Source organism: Mastigoproctus giganteus, chromosome 9 (assembly GCF_048544385.1).
Source record: "Mastigoproctus giganteus isolate SK-2022 chromosome 9, ASM4854438v1, whole genome shotgun sequence".
Lineage (NCBI taxonomy): Eukaryota > Metazoa > Arthropoda > Arachnida > Uropygi > Thelyphonidae > Mastigoproctus > Mastigoproctus giganteus.
In genome coordinates, this window is record NC_143583.1 from 192283876 (window position 1) to 192308507 (window position 24632).

The 24632-nt window shown below is 39.0% G+C and overlaps 1 protein-coding gene across 1 annotated transcript in view; it reads right to left on the bottom strand.

Annotated features, from left to right (window-relative positions):
• Window positions 1-24632, bottom strand: part of LOC150080981 (regulator of G protein signaling 17-like) — a 94205-nt gene that overhangs the window by 20819 nt on the left and 48754 nt on the right. The window contains exon 4 of the mRNA XM_090380873.1: window positions 18937-19103. Coding sequence (XP_090236999.1) covers window positions 18937-19103 — 167 coding nt within the window. The remainder of the gene's footprint in view (window positions 1-18936; window positions 19104-24632) is intronic.

Genomic DNA, 24632 nt, shown 5'->3' on the forward strand with positions numbered 1-24632 from the left:
AGTCTTGGATTTATCTTTCCTGGGGAAGTATGGACGCTGTCCTGTGTCCATTTCTTCCTCCGCGAAGAGTTCCAAAACTGACTCATCATGTACCTCCTTCTGCTCGACATCCATGTTTTCCTGGGTACTAGGTGTTACTTCCCCTTTCTTATTCTTTTCTTTTGCTTTTGTTACTTGTGGAGCATTAGGAGGTACCGATATAGGAGTGGCAGCTGATTGGTCCTTCTGTGCAGGTTTTTGGGAGCTTAAAAGATAACGTGCAATGGGAGTAAATGATTCTTTTGGGGGGACGGACATGTCCGTCTGAGTCCCAATCGAATATTTCCCTGCTACCTTCTGGGCGTAGGTAGGTTTTTTGATGTTAAGAGGTTTCACTGCTTTTCTTGCCTCCTGGTACGATATGTTGAGCTCTGCCTTCAGCCGTTGGATTTCTTTTTCTTCTTTCCACCTCTGGCATGCCCTTGAATAGGCCGGATGTTCTCCCTCACAGTTAATGCAGGTGGGTTTGGTGGCTGAACATGCTGTTGTTTCGTGGTCCTTTGCACCGCACCGGGCGCATGCAAGGACTCCACGGCAGGCCATTTGAGAATGTCCATACTTCTGACATTTAAAACACCGTAAAGGGTTCGGAATGTATGGACGTACTGGACAGTTGATGTATCCAGCTTTGATCTCATCAGGAGGTTTGGGAGAGTTAAAAGTCAGGATAACACTCCTGGTTTTAACAATTTTCCCATCCCTTCGTGCAGTGATTCTCTTGACGGCAGTAACTCCCTGTGGTTTTAGTTCGGAGCAGATTTCCTCCTCGGTGACGTCGAGAAGGTCCCACTCCGAAATGACACCTCTCGATGAATTTAGTGTTCTGTGTGGTGTCACTGTTACGGGTATACCTCCGATTGATGTTACTCGGAGTAGATGTTCAGACTGCCCGTCATTTTTTGTTTCAATCAAGAGGTCCCCAGAACGGAGCCTCTTAACTGACTTGGGTGTACCTGCTAACCCATCCAACCCTTTTTGTATAAAAAAGGGCGACATTTTACCAATCGGTGTTTCATTGGTGGAATGCATTATTAAGAACCTTGGGACTGGCCCTGATGGTAGTTCGGTTCGCTGCCTCTTTGTAGCAATAATGCTATCTGCCTCTCCGTCGTTATTTTCAGATAGGGACCGGGTTGGGGCCCCTGAAGGAATACGTTTATCAGGATTCATGAAGTTATTTAAATTGTTCAGTGCCCGGGCTCCCCACTACCCGGCATGCAATAAATGCGCTCGGGAGTGGGACGCCAGGGCTACCCAGACACTATACCCGCACCGCCGCCAGCCTGAATCCTGTCCCTCGGACCATGAGGGTAGGGGCGTGGCATTGACACGGTTGACCCTCGCAGGCGAGCCTACTAGCCGATTGATCCTAGCCGGGCCTTCCAGGACCACCCGTCTTGTTGAAGCAGGGGCCAAAGTGGTGTATTGAAGCTGGGCCCCTCAACCACCAGGATCCCCCTTTCCGAATTTCCACGGGTCGCAGCGCACGGCAAACACGCCGGATTCCATTGATGTAAGCCCGGAACCTAGGCTGTGGGCATTGGATCCCAGTGATGCTAGTCTGGAAGTCCAGCAGCGTCACTGGGAGGTCCCCTCACCACGTACAGGTGCCCACGTCGAGGGGTAAGTGGTGAGAGAGAACAGGACACTCAACTGGGAAAAAAAATTGCAACCCATAAGATGAGAACTTATTTAGACCTTTATGCCAAACATAATCAAAATAATTTGAAATGTCAAAAGTGACTGCTTGAGTTTCACCAAACTTTTCCACTCAATTTGTTCAAAAGTAATTAATATAAGCCAATATATTACCAGTAAATTGGAATTGATGGAATTCATAATGACAATCATTGATCAGATGGAAGGTTTCAAGAAAGTTTTAAGAGTTAATGGTTGATGCATTTCTCCAGTACTTTGGAAAGAATAGAGGATGAAATGGGAGAATAACTGAAGGGAAGGATGACACACTGTTTTGGAACTAGCTGCATAGGGGCAAATTTCCATGCAGCAGGAAGAATACACAAAACAGGAGCAAGCTCAGAAACACAGGTTTTGAGAATAGGTGGAAAAATATCATCATACCAGGAATTTCTAAGCATTGAGATTATTCAGAATTCTTCTAATATCCTTCTGCCAGATGACCACATGAAACACCTGAGTTGCAAGGAGTTTGTTGGGAGGTTATTTACCAAGGTCATCAGTACAAGAGTTAGAAGAAAAGTAGGATGTAATGAGTCAGCTTTATCTTCGCCACCAACACCATTACCAACTGAAGTGAATATTTGCATTATTTTCATCAAGCAGATCTAGCAAATTTTCTTCTTTGACCATGGATAAGATGTGGTCCATCAAAGGCAGATATTGTTGGGATATCAGAGACATGGTGTCACACAGATATAAGGAATGCAGAACTGGAATTGGGGGAGTACAATGTGTAAAGAAAGGATAGACAGGATAGGAAGGGAGGAGGGGTTATGCTATTAGTTCAGAAACACATAAAATTCAAGGAAGTGAAGCCAGTTGACATTGCTGGACAGTGCAGTTTTGAGTCAGTTTGGTGTGACATAGGCACTTGGAGATCAAAATTGAGAGTAGGAGTGTGCTATAGGCCTAATGACTCTGATGAGTATAATAAGAAACTGTACAGGGAAATAGAGTGGGCCAGTAAATCAGAGTCTTATAATGGGTGATTTCAATTTCCCAGATGTTGATTGCAATTTGTGGGTTGGTCACTCACACATTAGCAAGGCTTTTGTGGATTTATTGGATGATTGTTTTCTACATCAGCATGTTTGGGAGACAACTAGAAGGAGTAATACTCTTGATCTGATTATCAGTAGTGATTCTTCATGCATAAGAATTTGCAGATAAAGGAACCAATAGGTGGCAGTGATCACAGTGTGCTGAAGTTAGATTTACTCAAAGAGGTAACTACCATCAGGTGTAAAGGGAACGGTTTTTGCTTTCGTAAAGGCGACTACTATGGTCTCAGACAGTATTTAAATTCTATACAGTGGGACCAACTGATGATGTTAACAACAGCAAATTCAAAATGAGAAGCATTCAAAGAACTTATCTTGGAAGCTACTAGGCTTTACATAACAACTAAGAAATATTGTTCAAGGTTTAGGCCTAAATGAATGTCAGATGAACTAATGAGACATATGGCAGAGAAGAAAAATGTATGGGATACATATAAATTAATGGGTGATATGGAAGCCTATGATAGATATTGATGGTTCAACAGTTGAGGATCCTGCTCAGGTGGCTAACAATCTAAACGAGTATTTTGCATCTACATTCACACATGAGGAGTTATTCAGAAAGGGGAATGCCAGAGGTGAAGTAAACTCTGGCAGTGAGCTAGATGATTTTGTAATAACTGAGAGGAAAGTGGAGGAGAAATTGTTGAAGATAAAAATAAAAAAGGCACCTGGGGTGGATGGGATCTATCCAGTTATATTAAAGGAGGCAGCAAAGGAAGTAAGCAAACCCTTAGCAATAATTACTAGTGCTTCCTTAGACTCAGGGGAGGTACCCATAGACTGGAGATGTGCAAATGTGACCCCAATTCACAAAGGAGGATCAAAGGCTGACACAAGTAATTATAGACCTGTGAGTTTAACTTCTGTTCCACGAAAATTAATGGAGGCACTGCAGGATCATCTAGAGAAGACTTCAGTTATAGATCAGACACAGCATGGTTTTGTTAAGGGAAAGTCTTGCCTGAATTTGATTGGATACTATGATGCAGTCACAAAAGAACTGGATGCAGAGAATAACTTTGATATTATATATTTGGATCTTAGAAAGGCTTTTGATACTGTTGCACATGGAAGACTGCTGCACAAATTGGAGCAGTGTGGCATTGGAGGCAAATTGCTGCTATGGATAAAGGGATGGTTGAGGGGGAGAAGACAGAGAGTGGTAATCAATGACACTGCTCATCGTGGACTAATGTTATTAGTGGGCCCCTCAGGGGTCAGTGTTGGGTTCATTATTGTTTTCTGTATTTTTAAATGATATTGATAATGGTATATCAAGCTTAATGTCCAAGTTTGCAGACGATACAAAGGTTGGCAGGGTTGTTAAGGACACAGTCTGTATAAGGCAATAGTCAGGCCACGCCTTGAGTACTGCGTACAGGTCTGGAGGCCTCATTTTAGGAAAGATGTAGATTTACTTGAGCATGTACAGAAAAGGGCAACAAGATTGGTGAGGGGAATGAAGGGATCCTCTTACCAAGAGAGGCTCAAGTTCTGCAAATTGCAGTGGCTGGAGACTAGGCACCTGCGCGGTGATCTGATTGAGGTGTATAAGGCCTTGAATGGGTTGAGCACGCTGAATTCTGATGGGATCCTTCCACTTGTTCAGATTACGAACCTAAGGGGGCATAAATTCAAATTAAGAAAGGACAAATGTAGAATAGATGTGCGGAAATTTGCCTTTAGCCAGTGGGTTGTTAATTGCTGGAACAAACTTCCATCTGTCGTGGAAGTTGATAGATTGAATAAATTTAAGGAGGAACTGGACAGGCATTTGGAGGGAATGGTGTGATTTTTTTTTTTTTTTTTTTTGGATGATGCTGCATAAGCTCATACACTTGCTTTCTTGCATCACATGCCATTACTACTACTACTACTACTACACTATTGACGCTATGCTGCTGCAACAGGATCTGGAAAGGTTGAACAGATGGGCTGAGAGGTGGCAAATGAAGTTTAACATTGACAAATGTAAAGTACTACATATGGGAAACAGCAACCCCAGAGCAATGTATCAACTACACTGTGGTACTACACTGACAGTGGTAGATAACGAAAAGGACCTGGGGATAATTTTGCAGGCAGATATGAAGTTCTCTGACAGTGCAGACAGGCTGCAAGAGTAGCTCATGGTGTCTTGTCAATGATATACAGGAATTTTTCTAGCAGGGATAAGGAGGTGATTATTCCCTTGTATAAGGTAATGGTCAGGCCACACCTTGAGTATTGTATACAGGTCTAGAGGCCTCATTTCAAAAAGGATTGCTTGCTTGCTTGGGTTTTATTGGCACATTAGTGACTAAGGCTATAATGCGCCATTTCAAGAAGGATATAGAGCTGCTGGAACAAGTACAGAGAAGGGCAACAAGATTAGTGAATGGAACAAAGGGTTTCTCTTATGAAGAAAGGCTTAAGTTTTGCAAATTACAGTGTCTGGAGACTAGGCACCGGCGAAGTGATCTGATAGAGGTGTATAAAGCCTTGAATGGTTTGAGCATGCTCAATGCCGATGGGATTATTCTACTTGCTCAGAATAATCACCTGAGAGGGCATAAATTCAGATTGAGGAAAGACAGATGTAGGATAGATGTGTGGAAATTTGCCTTTAGCCAGTGGGTAGTTGGTTGGTGGAACAAGACTTTCATCCCTTGTTGTGGAAGTTGATAGCCTAAATAAATTTAAGTCTCAGATGGACAGGTAATTCGAACGAACGGAGGGGTGAAATGGAAGTGGGTTTTTTTTTTTTTTTTTTTTTTTTTCTAGCTGATTCTGCATAAGCTTGATTTCTTGCCTCATATGCCTCTACTAATGCTAATCACTTTCAGCATCTTAAATCTTCTCCCCTCCAAAGGACGCCAGGTTGATTCCTTCTGCTGACAAGGTGATGACATTGGTTTTTTGGTATGCTCATTGAGTGTTGCTAGGGGATTATCTTCAGAAAGGCCATATAGTCACAGGAGTATGGGGTCTCATGAGGTGTTTGCATGAAAATATTAAAGACAAATATCAATGAGAACTCAGCAAACGAGTCTTGTTCTACAGGGACAATGTGCCTGCTCATAAATCTGTCAATACTATGCTGCTCTGCACACGTGTGGCTTTGAAATCTTGGGACTATCACCCATAGTCACCAGATGTAGCACTATCAGATTTTGACTAATTCCCAATTTGAAAAAATATCTGGCTGACATCCATTTTACGATCTACAGTGTCGGTGCTGCAGTGAATGCATTTTTGGAGGGCCAAGAGAAAACTTTCTTCACAGCTGGAATTAATGCATTGCAGCATCAGTAGCAAAAGTGTATTGACTCCAAAGGGGGCTATGTTGAAAATGTTGAAAAGTAATATGTTACCAGACTCCTCAAATAAACTCTTCATACTCAGGCTACAAGCTTTTCAAACACCCCTCATACATTCACATTAAACATACATTCATACATACATTATATACCCCCTCATACATTCACATTATACAAGGAATTCTTTATGGAAGGACATGCCAGAAATTTATCAAACTCTCTAACAGGGAACTAAATGATGTTGTGATAACCGAGAGCAAAGTGGAAAATAAATTAGCATTAGCATTAGCATTAGCATTAGTAGAGGCATTTGATGCAAGAAAGCAAGCTTATGCAGCATCAGCCAAAAAAAAAAAAAAAGTAACATAAATAAATAAAAATAACCACTTCCACTTCACCCCTCTGTTCGTTCGAAATACCTGTCCAGCTGAGCCTTAAACTTATTTAGGCTATCAACTTCCACGACAAGGGATGGAAGTCTGTTCCACCCACCAACCACCCGCTGGCTAAAGGCAAATTTCCGCACATCTATCCTACATCTGTCTTTCCTCAATTTGAATTTATGCCCTCTCAGGTGATTTTTCTGAGCTAGAGGAAGAATCCCATCAGCATTGAGCATGCTCAAACCATTCAAGGCTTTGTACACCTCTATCAGATCACCCCGCTGGTGCCTAGTTTCCAGACACTGTAATTTGCAAAACTTAAGCCTTTCTTCGTAAGAGAACCCCTTTGTCCCATTCACCAATCTAGTTGCCCTTCTCTGTACTCGTTCCAGCAGCTCTACATCCTTCCTGAAATGAGGCCTCCAGGCCTGTATACAGTACTCTAGGTGTGGCCTGACCATTGCCTTATACAAGGGAATAATCACCTCCTTATCCCTGCTAGAAAAATTCCTATATATCATTGACAATACACCATGAGCTACTCTTGCAGCTCGTCTGCACTGCTCAGAGAACTTCATATCTGCCTGCACCACCACCCCCAGGTCCCTTTCATTCTCTACCACTGTCAGTGTAGTACCACAGAGTTGATACGTTGCTCTGGGGTTGCTGTTTCCCATATGTAGTACTTTACATTTGTCAATGTTAAACTTCATTTGCCACCTCGAAGCCCATCTGCTCAACCTTTCCAAATCCTGTTGCAGCAGCATAGTGTCAGTAGTGTCCTTGACAACCCTGCCAACCTTCGTATCGTCTGCAAACTTGGACATTAAGCCTGATATACCATCATCAATATCATTTATAAATACAGAAAACAATAAAGGCCCCAATACTGAACCCTGAGGGACTCCACTAATAACATTAGTCCACGATGAGCAGTGTCCATTGATTACCACTCTCTGTCTTCTCCCCCTCAACCACCCCTTTATCCATAGCAGCAACTTGCCTCCAATGCCACACTGCTCCAATTTGTGCAGCAGTCTTCCATGTGCAACAGTATCAAAAGCCTTTCTAAGATCCAAGTATATAATATCAAAGTTATTCCCTGCATCCAGTTCTTTTGTGACTGCATCATAGTATCCAATCAAATTGGTCAGGCAAGACTTCCCCTTAACAAAACCATGCTGTGTCCTAGCTATAACTGAAGTCTTGTCTAGATGATCCTGCAGTGCTTCTTTCACCAGTGCCTCCATTAATTTTCCGGGAACAGAAGTTAAACTCACAGGTCTATAATTACTTGTGTCAGCCTTTGATCCCCCTTTGTGAATTGGGGTCACATTTGCACATCTCCAGTCAATGGGTACCTCCCCTGAGTCCAAGGAAGCTCTCATAATTATGGCTAAGGGTTTGCTTACCTCCTTTGCTGCCTCCTTTAATATAACTGGATAGATCCCATCCACCCCAGGTGCCTTTCTTGTGTTTATCTTCAACAATTTCTCCTCCACTTTGCTCTCAGTTATTACAAGATTCTCTAGCTTACTGCTAGAGTTGAATACACCTCTGGCATTCCCCTCGCTGAATAACTCCTCATGTGTGAATGTCGATGCAAAATATTCATTTAGTTTGTTAGCTACCCGAGCAGGGTCATCAACAGTTGACCCATCGATCTCAAGTGGACCAATCTGATTCATCCCCTTCCTTCTAGAGTTTACATAAGTAAAGAACTCTTTGCTGTTTTTCTTCGCATCCCTTGCCAAGGATCTCTCGTAATCTGCCTTCGCCTGCCTAACCTCCTTTGTAACTTGGTTACAGATCAACTTGTATCTATCATAGGCGTCCGTGTCACGTGTTAATTTGTATGTATCCCATGCATTTTTCTTCTCTGCCATATGCCTCATTAGTTCATCTGACAACCATTTAGGCCTAAACCTTGAACAATATTTCTTAGTTGGTATGTAAAGCCTAGTAGCTTCCACGATAAGTTCTTTGAATGCTTCCCATTTTGAATTTGCTGTTGGCAATATCATCAGTTGATCCCACTGTATAGAATTTAAATACTGTCTCAGTCCATTGTAGTCGCCTTTACGAAAGCAATACCCCTTCCCTTTACCCCTAATGGTAGTTACCTCTTTGAGTAACTCCCACTTCAGCACACTGTGATCACTGCCACCAAGTGGTTCATTTATCTGCAGATTCTTAATGCATGAAGAATCACTACTGATAATCAAATCAAGAGTATTACTCCCTCTAGTTGCCTCCCGAACATGCTGATGTAGAAAACAATCATCCAATAAATCCACAAAAGCCTTGCTACTGTGTGAGTGACCAGCCCCCAAATTCCAGTCAATATCTGGGAAATTAAAATCCCCCATTATAAGACTCTCTGATTTACTGGCCCACTCTATTTCTCCGAACAGTTTCTTATTATACTCATCAGAGTCATTAGGCCTATAGCACACTCCTACTCTCAATTTTGATCTCCCAATGCTTATGTCACACCAAACTGACTCGACACTGCACTGTCCAGCGATGTCGACTGGCTTCACTTCCTTGGATTTTATGTGTTTTTTAACTAATAGCATAACCCCTCCTCCCTTCCTATCCTGTCTATCCTTTCTGTAGACATTGTACTCCCCAAATTCCAGTTCTGCATTTCTTATATCTGTGTGACACCACGTCTCTGAAATCCCCACAATATCTGCCTTTGATGTTTTGAGCAATACCTCAAATTCATCAAATTTATTTACTAAACTCCTAGCATTGGTGTACACACAAGTATACATGCACCTGTTCTTTTTCTTAGCTACCCTAACACAACCCATGTGTTTACTTGTACCCCAATGATTCCCAGCAGTCTCTGAAATATCCTGCATCTTATTTTCCAGGCTGCGGCTCATTCCAATAGAAGCAGTGCAAGAATCACTTTCACCTCTGCCAGTGGCTACTGTTAATCTATTAGTCCTTGTATCCCCCCAATCTAGCAGTTTTCCGACCCACCTAACATTGCCTCGATAGCATCAGCAAACATTCTTGCACCCTTTCTATTTAAGTGTATCCCATCCCTGTAGAAGCAGTCTCTCCTGTTAACAAGTACAGACCAGGCTGAAAAAAATTCTACCCCTTGAGCCCTGCACAATCTTTCCAGGGCCGAATTGATTGACAGGGCTCTCATCATATACTCCCTCCTATCGTGTCTGGGCAGAATTGCAGACACTTTCAATTTCAACCCTAATTCACGGCTTTTTTTCATCAGTGACCTGTACTTGTCAAGTAATTCCGCCGGTCTCCTACTCTTAATGTCATTAGTGCCAACGTGTACAACTATATCACCTTTTGTGCCCTTAAAAGATGATATCCGCTCTACAACGTCATCAACTTTTGCCCCTGGCAGACATACCCTGGTCCTATTCCACCTATCCTTTTTACAAAGCATGTTTCCCGTTTCCCTGACAATAGAGTCACCAACAACTACTAGTTCCTTTGGGACCAGCGCATTCTGCCTTGGGGGTTGCCGCTGTGTTCCGCGATGACCAAGTGCAAGCTCTGGCATTGGTGTGGGCAGCTGAGAGCTTGATGGGCCCCTCACTTGTAATCCTTCGAGGGCATCCACCCTATCCTTCAAGCTCTCATATAGGCCCATAACAACGCTGAGTTGTCGCCTTATCTCCTTACACTCCTTGCATCGCACACACACAAAGACATCCCCCATGGCAGTATCATGTCCCATACTTGACTGCTCCGCAAACATCAAGCAAATAGTGCATCTTACAAGGCTGTGATTCAGAGGACAACTGCCCCCCTCAGTTCTCCCCTGGGCCACAGCATTCCCATTAGCTTGAGCCCTTTGCTTTGCTGCTCTGGTTTGAGTCATGATTTAGAGTTACTTTCAATAAAATTTCGATTTCTGTACAAAATTAAATCCAACAATTAAATTGTTGAAGATAAACATAAAAAAGGCACCTGGGGCAGATGAGATCTATCCAATTACATCGAGGGAGGTCCCTATAGGCTGGAGGTGTGCAAGTGTATCCCCCAATTGACAAGTGGGGGGAATCAAAGGGTATATGCATAATTACAGAAATAATGCAGGACCATTTAGATAAGAGTGTAGTTATACTTCAGTCAAAGCATGGATTTGTTAAGGATTGATACTGAGGACCAATCTAATTGGATATTATGATGCAGTAATGAAGGAACTGCATGCAAAAAATAATTTTGATATCGTATACTTTTTTTTGATATCGTATTCCCCAGGGTTCAGTGCTAGGACCACGGTTATTTTCTGTATTTATTAATGCTATTGATGAAAGTATATCAGCTTTAATGTCTAAGTTTGCAGATGATACAAAGGTAGGAAGAGTAGTTAATGATAGTAATCAAGGTATGCTAAAGAAACAATATCTAGAAAAATTAGGTAGGCTGAATTAGGCAGCTGAAGTTTAAAATTTATAAATGCTTGGTACTGCATGCAGGTAGCAGCAATCTAGAGTAATGTTGTTTGTTATTTGGTTTTTAGGAGCATTAGCAACTAAGGCCATATTGCTCCGGGGATATGCAGTGGTCATTCCCTGACCTTTCCGCATCCTCCGTATTTGGTGGTCACAGGCTCGAACCCACCCCGGTCTAATCAAGAAGCGTGTGCTACGCAATGCTGCTCCTGCCCACCTGGCTACGGAGGCACCTTCTAGAGTAATGTACCAACTGTGTTGTACTACGCTGAGGGTAGTAGAAAATTAAAAAATACCTGGAAGTAATTGTGCAGTCAGATATGAAGTACTCTAAGCAGTGCAGACAGGATGCCAGGACAGCTCATGGGATTTTTTGTTAATGATATACAGGAATTTTGCTAGGAGATGATTATCCTATTATATAAAGCAATGGTCAAGTCACATCTTGTGTACTGCACACAGGTCTGGAGGTCTCATTTTAAGATGGATGTAGACCTGCTGGAGGAGTGATTGCAGAGAAGGAAAAAATGACTGGCAAGAGGAACAAAAGTGTTCTCCCACTAAGATAGGCTTCAATTCTGAAAATTTCCTAGGTGCCTCTGAGGAGATGTGATTGAGGTTTTTAAGGCTTTGAATGGATTGAGTAAGTTCAACACTGATGGCATTCTTCCTCTTGCTAAGGCTACACATGTGAGGGGGCATAAATTCAAATTAAGGAATGATGGTTGCAGGACAGATGTGTGGAAGAGGTTGATTGTTGGAAAAGACTTTCATCTATTGGTGTGGAAGTGAGTAGTTTGAATAAATTCAAGGAAGAACTTTAGAATGGATGGACAAGTGAAATGGGAAATTTATTTTATTTTATTTTTTTTGGCTGATGCTGTATAAGCACACTTTCTTGCATCATTTACTACTATTAATACTAAACACGCATATTCATTTTTCACTTTTTATACATATTAATGTTTGATGAGAGATATAATTTGTAAAAAAGTTATGAATTGTACAAAAATTTTTATTTACCTGTTTTAAAAATTGATTCAATTTTAATCTGTTAAATTTTTAAATCTCATTATGATGAATTTATTTCTCTTGATGTTCTGCACTTTATAATCAGAAAGTATCCACATATGAATTTCAGTATCCAATGTTATAAACAGCATGCCAGAAAACAACAGTGCACATGCATGTATCATGTAATTATTATTATTATTATTAATAATATAATAATAATATAACAGTCATCACTTGTTAATGAAATCCCAGGGGTTCACATCTGGTGAGTATGGGCTTGGCACACCTAGGGTCCTGAGCTGGATATAATCATCCTTCTCTTTCTTGGTGATTTCTTTCTACTTCTGACTGACTTGTTCTCTCTCTCTCTCTCTCTCTCTCTCTCTCTCTCTCTCTCTCTCTCTCTCTCTCTCTCTCTCTCTCTCAGGGTAATTCAGGAATTTTTTTTTTTTTTGGCTGGTGCAGCATAAGCCTCAGGCTTCCTTGCACCATATGGCTAATAAAAGGTTTGAAGATATATTTACTGGTCTCATATGGAGAGGCCTAGGTTTGAGTCCCATCATAGACCAAAGGAATTTCTAAAGAACTCTTCAGCCAGGGCTGTAGTTTAAATAACACCTCCTCCTGGTATAATTAATATGTTCCCGCCAGTACACTGGGAACAATCAAATACCATTATGTACAGAATTTTATAGAAATAGGGATGCGAACTGACCTTTCAACAGTCATAGCAAAATCCAGACTAGGCAGCAATCCATGGCAGAAGCATTAAATTTACATATCACAGCATTGGCTGAGCTATATAAGCTAAATAAAAAGGGAATCAAAATTCATTAGAAGTACAACTTCTTGGTGTTTATTCACATGCACATTTGTAAAATCACATGAAAGCATGCTTTCCAGAAACAATTTATGTGAGATGGTATTACTGTATAGAGAATGTGGCTGAAGTGCTAGAATTACACCAAGTTTTCTACATGTTCTCTTAATTTTGTTGAACAGCGTATATTACGATGGTGAGACAGTGAAGGGGTCAAAGTAATTAGAAAAGATAGATTGTCTGTTGTAATTCCAGGGAGTTAGCATGTATGAAAGATGTTAGAAAAAATTTTGTTCATTGGCAAATAATCATAAATAAAAAAAAAGAGAAAAAGAATTTCCATTACTACAAGCTGTTCTTTTATTACCCAGTTTATTTATATACTGATATAGTAATCATTTGATAACATTAAATTTTATGAAAGAATTTGCTTTCTTATGAGCAAATAAGTAACCAACCACCACCATGTGTGTGTTAATAAAGGAGGTTATAATTTCATTGTCAATAGTGATGCCATGTTTGAAATACTGTGTCTAAGTCTGGAGGCTGTTTCTAACGAAAAACATTGATACCCTTGAAAGGAACACAGATAAGTTGTCTTTGGTTTGGTCAATTACAGAGCTTGGAAACTAGTCATGAGGGTGATCTGATTGGGGGAGAGGGCGAAGTGAATGATAGTAAAAATTTTTACACTGAAAAGGAACACAATGACTAGAAACATTTATAAATATAAATTATGGAGAAAATTAACAGACTGGACTTAGGGAAGTTTGATTTGGTCAAGTTATTAACATCAGCATTAGTAGTGGCATATGATGCAAGAAAGCAAGCTTATATAGTACTAGCCAAAAAAAAAAAAAAAAAACCATTTCATCACTCCATTCAAACGTTTACCCAGTTCTTCCTTGAATCTATTTAAGCTATCAACTTCCACAATGACAGATGGAAGTTTGTTCCAGCAATCAACCACTTGCTGGCCAAATGCAAATTTCTGTACATCTATTCTGCAACTGTCTTTCCTCAATTTGAATTTGGCCCTCTCCTGTGTGTGGTCTGAGCAAGAGGAAGAATTCCATCAGCATTGAGCTTAGTCAAACCATTCAAAGCCTTATATACCTCGATCAGATCATCTCACACATGCTTAGTTTCCAGATGCTGCAATTCGCAGAAATGAAGACTTTCTTGGTAAGAAAACCCCTTTGTTCTCTCACCAATCTCATTGCCATTCTCTGCAAACTTGGACATTAAGCCTGATATATCTTCATCAATATCACTGATAAACATAGAAAACAATAATGGTACCAACACCGAACCTTGCAGGGTTCTACTAATAACATTAGTCCATGAAGAGCAATGTCCATTGATTACCACACTGTCTTCTCCCGCTCAACCAGCCCTTTATCTATAGTAGCAACTTGCCCTTAATGCCATACTGCTCCAATTTGTACAGCAGCCTTTTATGTGCAACAGTATCAAAAACTGTCCAGAAATCCAAGTATATGATATCAAAATTATTTTTTCTTTGTTCCTTTGTGACCACACCGTAGTATCTAATTAAACTGGTCAGACAAGATTTCCCCTTAGAAACCCATGCTGTGTCTGAACTATAATTGCTGTATCCTGCATTGCTTCTTTAACCAGCGATGCCATTATTTTCCCCAGAACAGAAGTAAAACTAACAGGTCTGTAATTACTCGTGTTTCCCTTTAAATCCCCCCTCCTTTATGAACTGGGGATACATTTGTACTTCTCCAGTACATAGGGGACCTCCCCTGAATCCAAGGATGTTCTCATAATTATGGCTAAGGGTTTTCTTACTTGTTTCGCTGCCTCGTTTAATATAACTAGATAGATCCCATCCACCCCAGGTGCCTTTCTTATGTTTAACTTCAACAATTTCTCCTCCACTTTCCTCTCAGTTATTACAAAATCCTTTAACTCCTTGTTAGAGTTCGATAAAAAATGTTTGGCCTTCACTTTCCTACAGAATTCTTCATGTTTGAACATAGATGCAAAATATTCATTCAGTTTGTCAGCTACCTGAGCAGGATCATCAACAGTCAGACCATCGATATCAAGTGGACCAATCTGATTTATCCCCTTCCTTCCAGAGTTTACATAAGTATTCTTTGCTGTTTTTCTTTGTACCCTTTGCCACAGATTTCTCACAATCAGCCTCGTAATCAATTAAACTAATCAGGAACTACAAATACCTGGGAGTAATCTTAGATGACCAACTAAATTTCATAGCCCATGCCAAATACGTTGTCCACAAAATAAAGAAGATAGCATGCCAACTGATCAAAATCACTAAAACAGCCTGGAGAATCAAGCCATCTACTCTGAAGCTCTATTATGAGTGTATTCTCATCCCAATAATTTGCTACACGTCTGGCACCTGGGCCAAAAGATTAATCACAGACTGGTAAAGACATATCTGCTCCAGGCCCAATGTTTTTTTCTCCCTGTTATTTCAACATCCTGTAGGATCATCTCTATGGTCACTGACCAAGTCATACTGTATTGGCAAACTATCGATACAGTACAAACTGGCCTATCATTAACTACAATATCACAGAAGAAGACAAATACCAGTTAGCGTAAACAACTTCAACGTAAATCTAGAAATATCAATCAAAAAAAGATAGCAGCAACATCACAAAAGCCATGACCGAGGTCTGGCAAGAGGAATGGACCGAATCGGACTTGGAAAGAACTACGTTTCAGATTTAGCCCTCAAAATGTTAGCCTTCAAAAAAGTGCCATTCAATATATATGATTATCAATAATTAGCTGCATAATCATTATTTTATTTTAATCTATTTTATATTTTTATTTTATTGCTAATTATATGTTTATTTATAGGGTATAGCAATGTAAACCAACACAGGCTATCTTAGTCTTTAGTACTTTCATGCCAATGTTTTAGCACACTTTGAGTACCTATATAGTACCAATACTACACTTATAGTAGTTGTTATTTTGGTTTTTTTTTTTTTAGGAGCATTAGCAACTAAGGCCATATTGCTCCGGAGATATGTGATGGTCATTCCCTGACCTTTCCGCATCCTCCTTATTTGGTGGCCACGGGCTCGAACTCCGGTCTAATCAAGAAGCGTGTGCTATGCACTGCTGCTCCTGCCCACCTGGCTATGGTCTTATAGTAGTAATTAGATTACAGACTGATGTAATGTTTAATCTACAATTGATGGCATTAATCTGATCTGATATATCTTTTACATCTATTCCAATATTTCATAACACACACACACACACACACACACACACACACACACACACACACACACACACACACACACACACACACACACACAGAGGCCCAGCTTTACGACAGTTCAATTTGCGCTGTTTCACATAAGCGCCCTTTTAAAATAATAATGAAAAAATAAAAAATATATATATATAAAAAGAAAATTTGAAAGCGCAAGTGTAAACGCAGCATAGAAAGTGGGTACCTAGATTGTGCCAGTGTCGATGTCAGTTGCTTTCTCCACATCCACCAGTGATCACGTGTTATGAGCTGTGCCTTAAAGTTTAATAATTTCCTGTGTTCATTAGTGCCTTATTATTTTAAATAAATTGTGCAGCCATGTCTTCTAAGCGTAGTGGTGAATCTGTGCCTGCACATGTTAAAAAAAAGCTGCAAATCTCTAACAACTGAAGTGCAAATGGACGTTATTCGTCATACAGAATCTGGTGAGTGGTGTTTGGAGGTGTGCAAGACCTTAAATTCTACTGTTATTGCACCTTCTACTGTTACGACCATTTTGAATAATGCTGAGAAGATAAAGCAGTCACATACAGGAATTGTTAATGTAAGCATTTCTAGAACAACTTATTCAAAGAGTGAGACAATGGAGAAGCTGGAGAAGTTATTAGTGCTGTGGATAGATGATATGAACCAAAATAACATTCCTGTAATACAAGCAGTGGTTATGGACAAGGCTAGGAGCTTGTTCAATGAAATTAATGAGGAACTGGGAGTGAATTAATCATTTTTAGCTAGTAGGGGGTGGTTTTCCCAGTTCAAAAACTGGACCAGAATTCACAATGTAAAAATTACTGGTGAGATGGCTAGTGCGACACTGCAGGTGCCTAGGAATATTCTCCCATATTCCAAAAGTTAATGGATGAAGGCTGCTACACCCCAGACTTGGTCTTTAATGTTGATGAAACGGGCACTGTACTAGAAGAAGGTGCCTGGCAGGATGCATGTAGCCTGTGAAGAGAGGTCTACCCCTGGTTATAAAAGATCAGCTTACATTACTTCTGGGTGGTAATGCATCAGGCACTTTTAAGTTAAAGCCAATGTTGGTGTACTATTTAGAGAATCTATGTGTTATGAAGTGTATTGTGAAGACTCGACTTCCTGTTTTCTGGTGCTCTAATAAGAAGGCTTGGGTGACCCTTTTTAGTGAATGGTACACTTCATACTTTTGTCCAGAGGTGGCCCAATTTTGTGCAGCAAACAACTTACCAAAAATGTTGTTTTAGTCCTTGACAATGCTCCAGGACATCCAGCCAACCTTGAAGATATCTCTAACAACGTTCTGAATGTGAAGGTCATTTATTTGCCATCCCACCCAATACCACCTCACTGTTGCAACCAATGGATCAGGGCATTATTGCGACCTTCAAGGTGTACTATTTACGTACAACCTTCAAAGGGATTGTCGAGGCAGTGCAGGCATCTAACTGTGACTGTTAGGGACTACTGGAGGTCCTACAACATGCTTAAGGCCATAATATTGCTGCAGCCTGGACAGAAGTGTCGCAATCATGCATGAATGGCATTTGGAGGAAATTGTGGCTTGCTGCTGTGTCTTACTTTCTTGAGTTTGAGCCAGTTTCAGCCATGGCTGAAGATATCACTCAGATGGCTGAGAATGTTGGCCTTGACAAGGTTGACATTGATGATATCAGTGAGTTGCTGCAAAGCCATGGTGAGCCTCTTTCAAAGGAGGACTTAGAGGAGCTGGCTGCACAACTGGCTAAACAGGATTCTGAGGAGGAAGAGCAGGAGATTGTGCCAATTAGGACCCTCACCACAAAAACACTTCAATCAGTTTTGGCCCAAATACAAACAGGCTGTGAAACTCTATGTGATAATGACCAAAACTGGGAATGCAGCATTTCCATCCAAAGAGCTGTTACTAACATAATGAAGCCCTATGTTTTTAGAAGAGAGAAAGACTCAACAGATGTCATTGCTGCAGTTCTTTTCTAAGGCCAAAGAACCTGCAGAACCGGTCGACCCTCCATCAGGCCCATCCCATTAATGCCGTCCCATTATGCCACTGCCAAAGAACATCAATGCCTGACATCAGGCATCTCTCATATTGTGGAAATATACTTCACAACTTTTTTGTCATCATTACATCACTTGGGCACCTACCCACCCACCGAAGAAAGGCCAAATAGCCCTGAAACGGTGCCGTCTGGGTGGTGGTATTCACTGAGAATAAGTAACAACAGTCTTCTCCTTCGGGTGAAGCATTACTTATTCGAAGTAGTGCAATGTAATGGCAACTTGTCATGAAGGTATTCACAACATGAGATGTAACTTAAACGATGCCGCTATTGCAAATTTGCTAATCTATAATTAGCTGTGTATAAATGATGCAATTGCACTAAAATACACATAGCAATTGTAAAAGCTAAATAAATAACAAATACACCAAATTAATCATAAAATCACAGACGAATACTAAACTACTAAACTTAAATCAAATGTTGAAGAAAAACAAAATTTCAACCAATAAATAAAGATCACTTAACAGCTACCAAAAACACATATAGTTCTCTTAGCCCCTAAACAAAAATCAGTGAAATAAACCTGTGGTGGATGACATTGAACACTCTGCCAAAATTTTAAAGCCAACTGGATTGGAATCTTCTAACAGTGAGCAGAGTATTATGGTATGAGGGCTAAAGGTTATATAGTTAAGTCATTTTTTTTTTATTTTGCTGATGCTGCAAAAGCTTCGCTTATTCGCGTCCTTTACTAATACTAATAAAAATGAGATATAATGAAATGACAAACTGCAGAAAGGTAATGGAAAAAGAGAATGATCAGTAATTAGAAATATCTAAAGTAAAAAATATAAAGAAAATAGAAAAAACAAAAAATCCAAAAAAAAAAAATCTTACCTCTCTGGGTGATAGAATTGAAACGTGATCTTCATAAATAAGTTTGGCTTTTTCTTCTACCATTTCTGGATTACACTCATTCTTCAGATCTTCACATGCCAACCAAAATAAAATATTTTCTTCACTATATTCACACTGTAAGAACTGTTGAAATATCTTACGTCCAGCTGAAAAAATGAAAGAATGACTACAGTCAGTAAATATCAGCTGATCCAATTAAATTTTTAAAGAGGACATCTTAAAAATTTATCTGTGTATAAGGAACGAATAAACATATTCCATCTAGAGTCACTGGTTTATTGTTGCTTATCTATAAGAAAGCTGAAATAAATTTACAAGAATATATGTTTTGCAGAAATTATTCTATTCTACTTTCTTCGTATATTAATCAACAAGTAAAAACTAGTATGTTATTTACATATTACAATATTTACATAATTTGTCAAAATTTTAAGTTTAATTGAAACACACAAAATTATTAAACTATCACCTTGCCACTACCTACTCTGCTACTCAGTTATAAGGCAAATGAACAATTATAGTCTTAATCCTTGGAAATCGGTTAAAAATCCCTAATTGTATTATATCTTATTTGGAGAAAATAACAACCTTGGTTGGGAGATAATAAACATGGATATGAGATTAACTGAGTCTAATGGTGATGTCATCTTGGCATTCTTTTGTTACTTTACATTATGGGGGGGAATTATAGCTGGAGTGTGTTTTTGCTTTGGGGTGGGGGGGACTTACTTTTTTTTGAGAATTTTTGGTGCATCTAGTGCATGCACATGTGTGTGGGGGGATGCACAATTAGCTTAAGAAACAGGATGTAAACACCCTACTTTTATAGGGTACTCAGCCCAAATCCCCTTGTTTTTAGAGTAAAACATTCAAAAGTATAAAAAGGCATTTTTAAGATTTGAACTCTCTCTCTCTCCAATGAAGAACAGATTCTCTGAATACACTTACTTTTAAGTTGAAGTTAACTGACAACTTGAGTTAAATAATATTTAATTTAACTGCCTCCAAAAACTCAGCAGGTTTTCCAGCTATGCACTGTATGTTTAGTGTCCAGCAGAATGATCATACAAACTCGTGAGAGAAGTCTAAACTAAGTTCACAATTTACCAAATTTTCTAAAACTATACAACTATATATTAAATAACTCAATTTATAATACTTCAACAGATCAGAGTAGCACCACAGCAGTAATGTCTTGAGAAAAAACAAAACCTAGGGACCATTAACAGCTTTTGTGAGACTCCCACTCCAATTGGTTGACTGTTGTGTTTTTACTCTTTGGATAATTTTACTTACTTACTGTACATATAAACACTTACAGTAAAATTTGCTAGAAATGTTGTGTTAATGATCAGTTGGTTAACTGCATAATATTTGTGACATTCCTTACACATGAGAGAACAGTCTGACATAGCAAAACTAAGTTCACAATTTATTTCTAAAACCATACAACTATATATTAAATAATTCAATTTATAATACTTACAAAAAAAAAACAAAAAAATGAAAATAACTGACTGACAACAAAAGCAGTGGTCTAACTAGTATTTCTAGGCTTCCGAGCATCAGCAACACAAGTCAGAGAAACTGTCATTCCACACATTTTTAGTTTTTGAAAATAAATATATTTTTTAATTTAGTATTCTTTAAGTTTTTATTGATCTTTATGTTAGTTATATCTTTATTGCTTTCCAACTTGGAGTAGGGTATCTATCATTCCTGGGCCATGTTGTTTGCATTCATTTCCATGTTGTGTTGGAAATGAAAAAATCACCAGAATGAAGTTTGCTTGATGGCTAACTGAAAAACCATGGCAAACAATCAGAGGTGTTTTAAAATTACATGCTGAATACTTTTTTAATATTTTGTTAAGTAAATAGATAGACATATATTGAAGATGTCTGAACACAACTGTGGAGAACATTCATTCCAAATGCTACTTCCCACTGATGTTCAAGAGCAATTTTCCGACAGGACAGGACAAGACAAGACAGTACAGCACAGGTTATATGTACTGTTCAGAAAACTGAAAAACTCTAAAAAGTGAATTCGTCTCATATCCCAAGTTTGCTGAATAAATTGTTTGACAGTTGTATTATAATCCAAGATATTATGACCCAGATGATGTGTTATACATTCCTAGTATAACACATCATAATGTGTACTCTGGAATGACTCTTTATTTGCACCGATTTTATGACAATTGAAGGTGCTCCAACACTCGTTCCCACAGCTGTCAAGAAAGTGTTCTGTGCCAATCATGGAGGGGGTCTAAAACCCATTACTTTTATTCCTATATGCAGGGGTACCTTCTTGAACTGCTAAAAAAAATAGCTTATGTATTATTTGCACTTATATTTATTTTATCTATTTCCATTTTTTACTGTCCATCTGACATGTTCCCATATCTGATTTAAAAAAAAAAAAAAAAAAATTATGAACTTAAATATCTATTAGAATCACGTAAGTGTAAATTTAATATTCCTTCCATATAATATTCACTTTCCATATTTATCACTGATAAATTTTTAACTGGAAAAGTTTAGCAATAAAAAAATTCTTTACACCAACCATGTACACATCAACAACATTGCTATGATAACTTAAGAGTTTCAGTTTCCTTCTTTTTTTTGGCTACTTGCAGCCCTGAATTTTTGCTGTTGGTTGCAAAATATATTTTATTATTTTTTTTAAATATCTGTTTTTATTAATGAAGTTTTTTGATCATATTACACAATATATTATCAAAATTAAGAAAATTTTAGATTTCCATTTTAAATTATTTCTTGTTCCTTTCCCAAAAAAAATAACAGGTGAAGTAAAAACACGCATGTGCCTGCTGTTATTATGGTTTTCGTGCATTCAGTAGAGGATTAATGCAATATTATTATTATTAGCCATATGGTGCAAGGGAGCCTAAGGCTTATGCTGCACCAGCCAAAAAAATAAAATAAAACTCCTGAGTTAGCATTAGCATTAGTAGAGCCATGTGATGCAAGAAAGCAAACTTATATAGCATCAGAAAAAAAAAAAAAAAAAACCTTCTCATTTCACCCATCCATTTGCTCCAAAAGTTTGTCCAGTTCTTCCTTGAATTTATTAGTATTAGCATTAGCATTAGTAGAGGCATACAATGCAAGAAAGCAAACTTATGCAACATCAGCCAAAAACAACCGCTCCGATTTCAACTCTCCATTCATTCCATATACCTGTCCAGCTCAGCCTTAAATTTATTTAGGCTATCAACTTCCACAACAAAGGATGGAAGTCTGTTCCGCAAACCAATCACCCGCTGGCTAAAGGCAAACTTCCACACATCTATCCTACATCCATCTTTCCTCAATTTAAATTTATGTCCCTGCAGGTGAGTAATTTGAGCAAGAGGAAGAATTTCATTAGCATTGAGCTTCCTCAAACCATTCAAGGCCTTATACACCTTAATTAGATCACCTTGCAGGTGCCTAGTCTCCAGACACCACAATTTGCAAAAGTGAAGCTAAGCTTGGTAACAGCAACCCTTTGTTCCATTCACCAATCTCGTTGCCCTTCTCTGTACTTGTTCCAGCAGCTCTACATCCTTCCTAAAAAGAGACCTCCAGACCTGTATACAGTACTCAAGGCCTGACCACTGCCTTATACAAGAGGACAATCACTTCCTTATCCCTGCTGGCAAAATTCCTGTATATCATTAACAAGACACAACGAACTAATCATGCAACCTGTCTGCACTGCTCAAAAAACTTCATATCTGACTGCACAATTACCCCAAGGTCCTTTTCATTCTCCACTAACCTGAGTGTAGTACCACACAGTTGGTATGTTACTCTGGGGTTACTGCTACCCATATGCAGTACTTTACATTTATCAATGTTAAATTTCAGTTGCTACCTGTCAGCCCATCTGTTCATCTTTTCTAGTCTTGAAAATCAATATGTTTGATTGTTGGAATAAACTCCCATCTGGTGTCGTGGAGGTATGTATTTTGAATAAATTTAAGGAAGAATTAGGCAATTTATTCGAGGGAATGGATAAATGAGGTAATGTTTATTTTATTTTTTGTTGATGCTGTAGTATAAACTTACTTCCTTGCATCATTTCCCATACTACTAATATCTTTTTTTAATCACAGTATAGAATGGATGATACTACACTCAAAATGGTGGAGGATGAAAAAATACCTAAAGGAATTACTGTATGGTCTGATATTCTTGTAATTAAGATTTTTTTAAAGAATATTAAAGAATAAGAAGATCAAGACATCTCATTATTATTCCAAATGGGAAATTCATTAGACACTAAGGAAACAAACTTTCTTTTAAAGTTCAATTTTTATTCTGACTCAAGAAGAAAATCTTGTCATAATATTAAACGTGTAGTGATGTCAAATGGCTGACTGACCAGATAGGTTTAAATGGTATGACAATATTAGAGTTAGGAACCTGTACATCCAAACAAATGGTTTCAGTTATCCACTTTGCACCACCTCACACAGTTTTAATCATCTTGACTGGTAAAGTTAACCCAGAAGTTAGAATGTTATGTTCAGAATATAGCTTTCTTAGAAGTCTATAGAAAATCAGTGACTTTCGAGTGCTTATATCTAGTAATGCTAAAACAGGGAGATTACTGATATTACCATTGTAGTTATGAGAGCCACTGTTGAGCTGTGGGCAACTAAAAGCATTTCTTCCAAAAGCTTGGAAAAGATAGAACAGGGCTAGGAAATTCTCGTAGGTCACGATCAGAGGGAGTATATGATGAGAGCCCTGTCGATCAATTCGGCCCTGGAAAGATTGTGCAAGGCTCAAGGGGCAGAATTTTTTTTCAGCCTGGTCTGTACTTGTTAACAGGAGAGACTGCTTCTACAGGGATGGGATACACTTAAATAGAAAGGGTGCAAGAATATCTGCTGATGCTATCGAGGAAGTTTTAGGTGTGTCGGAAAACTGCTAGCTTGGGGGGGATACAAGGACTAATAGATTAACAGTAGCCACTGGCAGAGGTGAAAGTGATTCTTGCAATGCTTCTATTGGAATGAGAGGCAACCTGGAAAACAAGATAAAGGGTATTTCAGAGACTGCTGGGAGTAACTGCGGTACAAGTAAACACAATGGTTGTGTTAGTGTAGCTAAGAATAGGAACAGGTGCATGTACACTTGTGTATACACCAATGCTAGGAGTTTGGTAAATAAATTTGATGAATTTGAGATATTGCTCAAAACATCAAAGGCAGATATTGGTGGAATATCAGAGATGTGGTGTCACACAGATATAAGGAATGCAGAACTGGAATTTGGGGAGTACAATGTGTACAGGAAGGACAGAAAGGGAGGAGGGGTTATGCTATTAGTTAAGAAACACAAATTCCAACTGATGTTGACTGGACACAAAATCCAACCAGTGATGTCGACTGGACTACACTGTCCAGTCGACATCACTTTACAGTGCAGTGTCGAGTCAGTTTGGTGTGACATAAGAATTGGGAGATCAAAATTGAGAGTAGGAATGTGTTATAGGCCTAATGACTCTGATGAGTATAATAAGAAACTGTAAAGGAAAATAGAGTGGGCCAGTAAATCAGGGAGTCTTATAGTGGGAGATTTTAATTTCCCAGATATTGGCTGGAATTTGTGGGTTGGTCACTCACAAACTAGAAAGGCTTTTGTAGATTTATT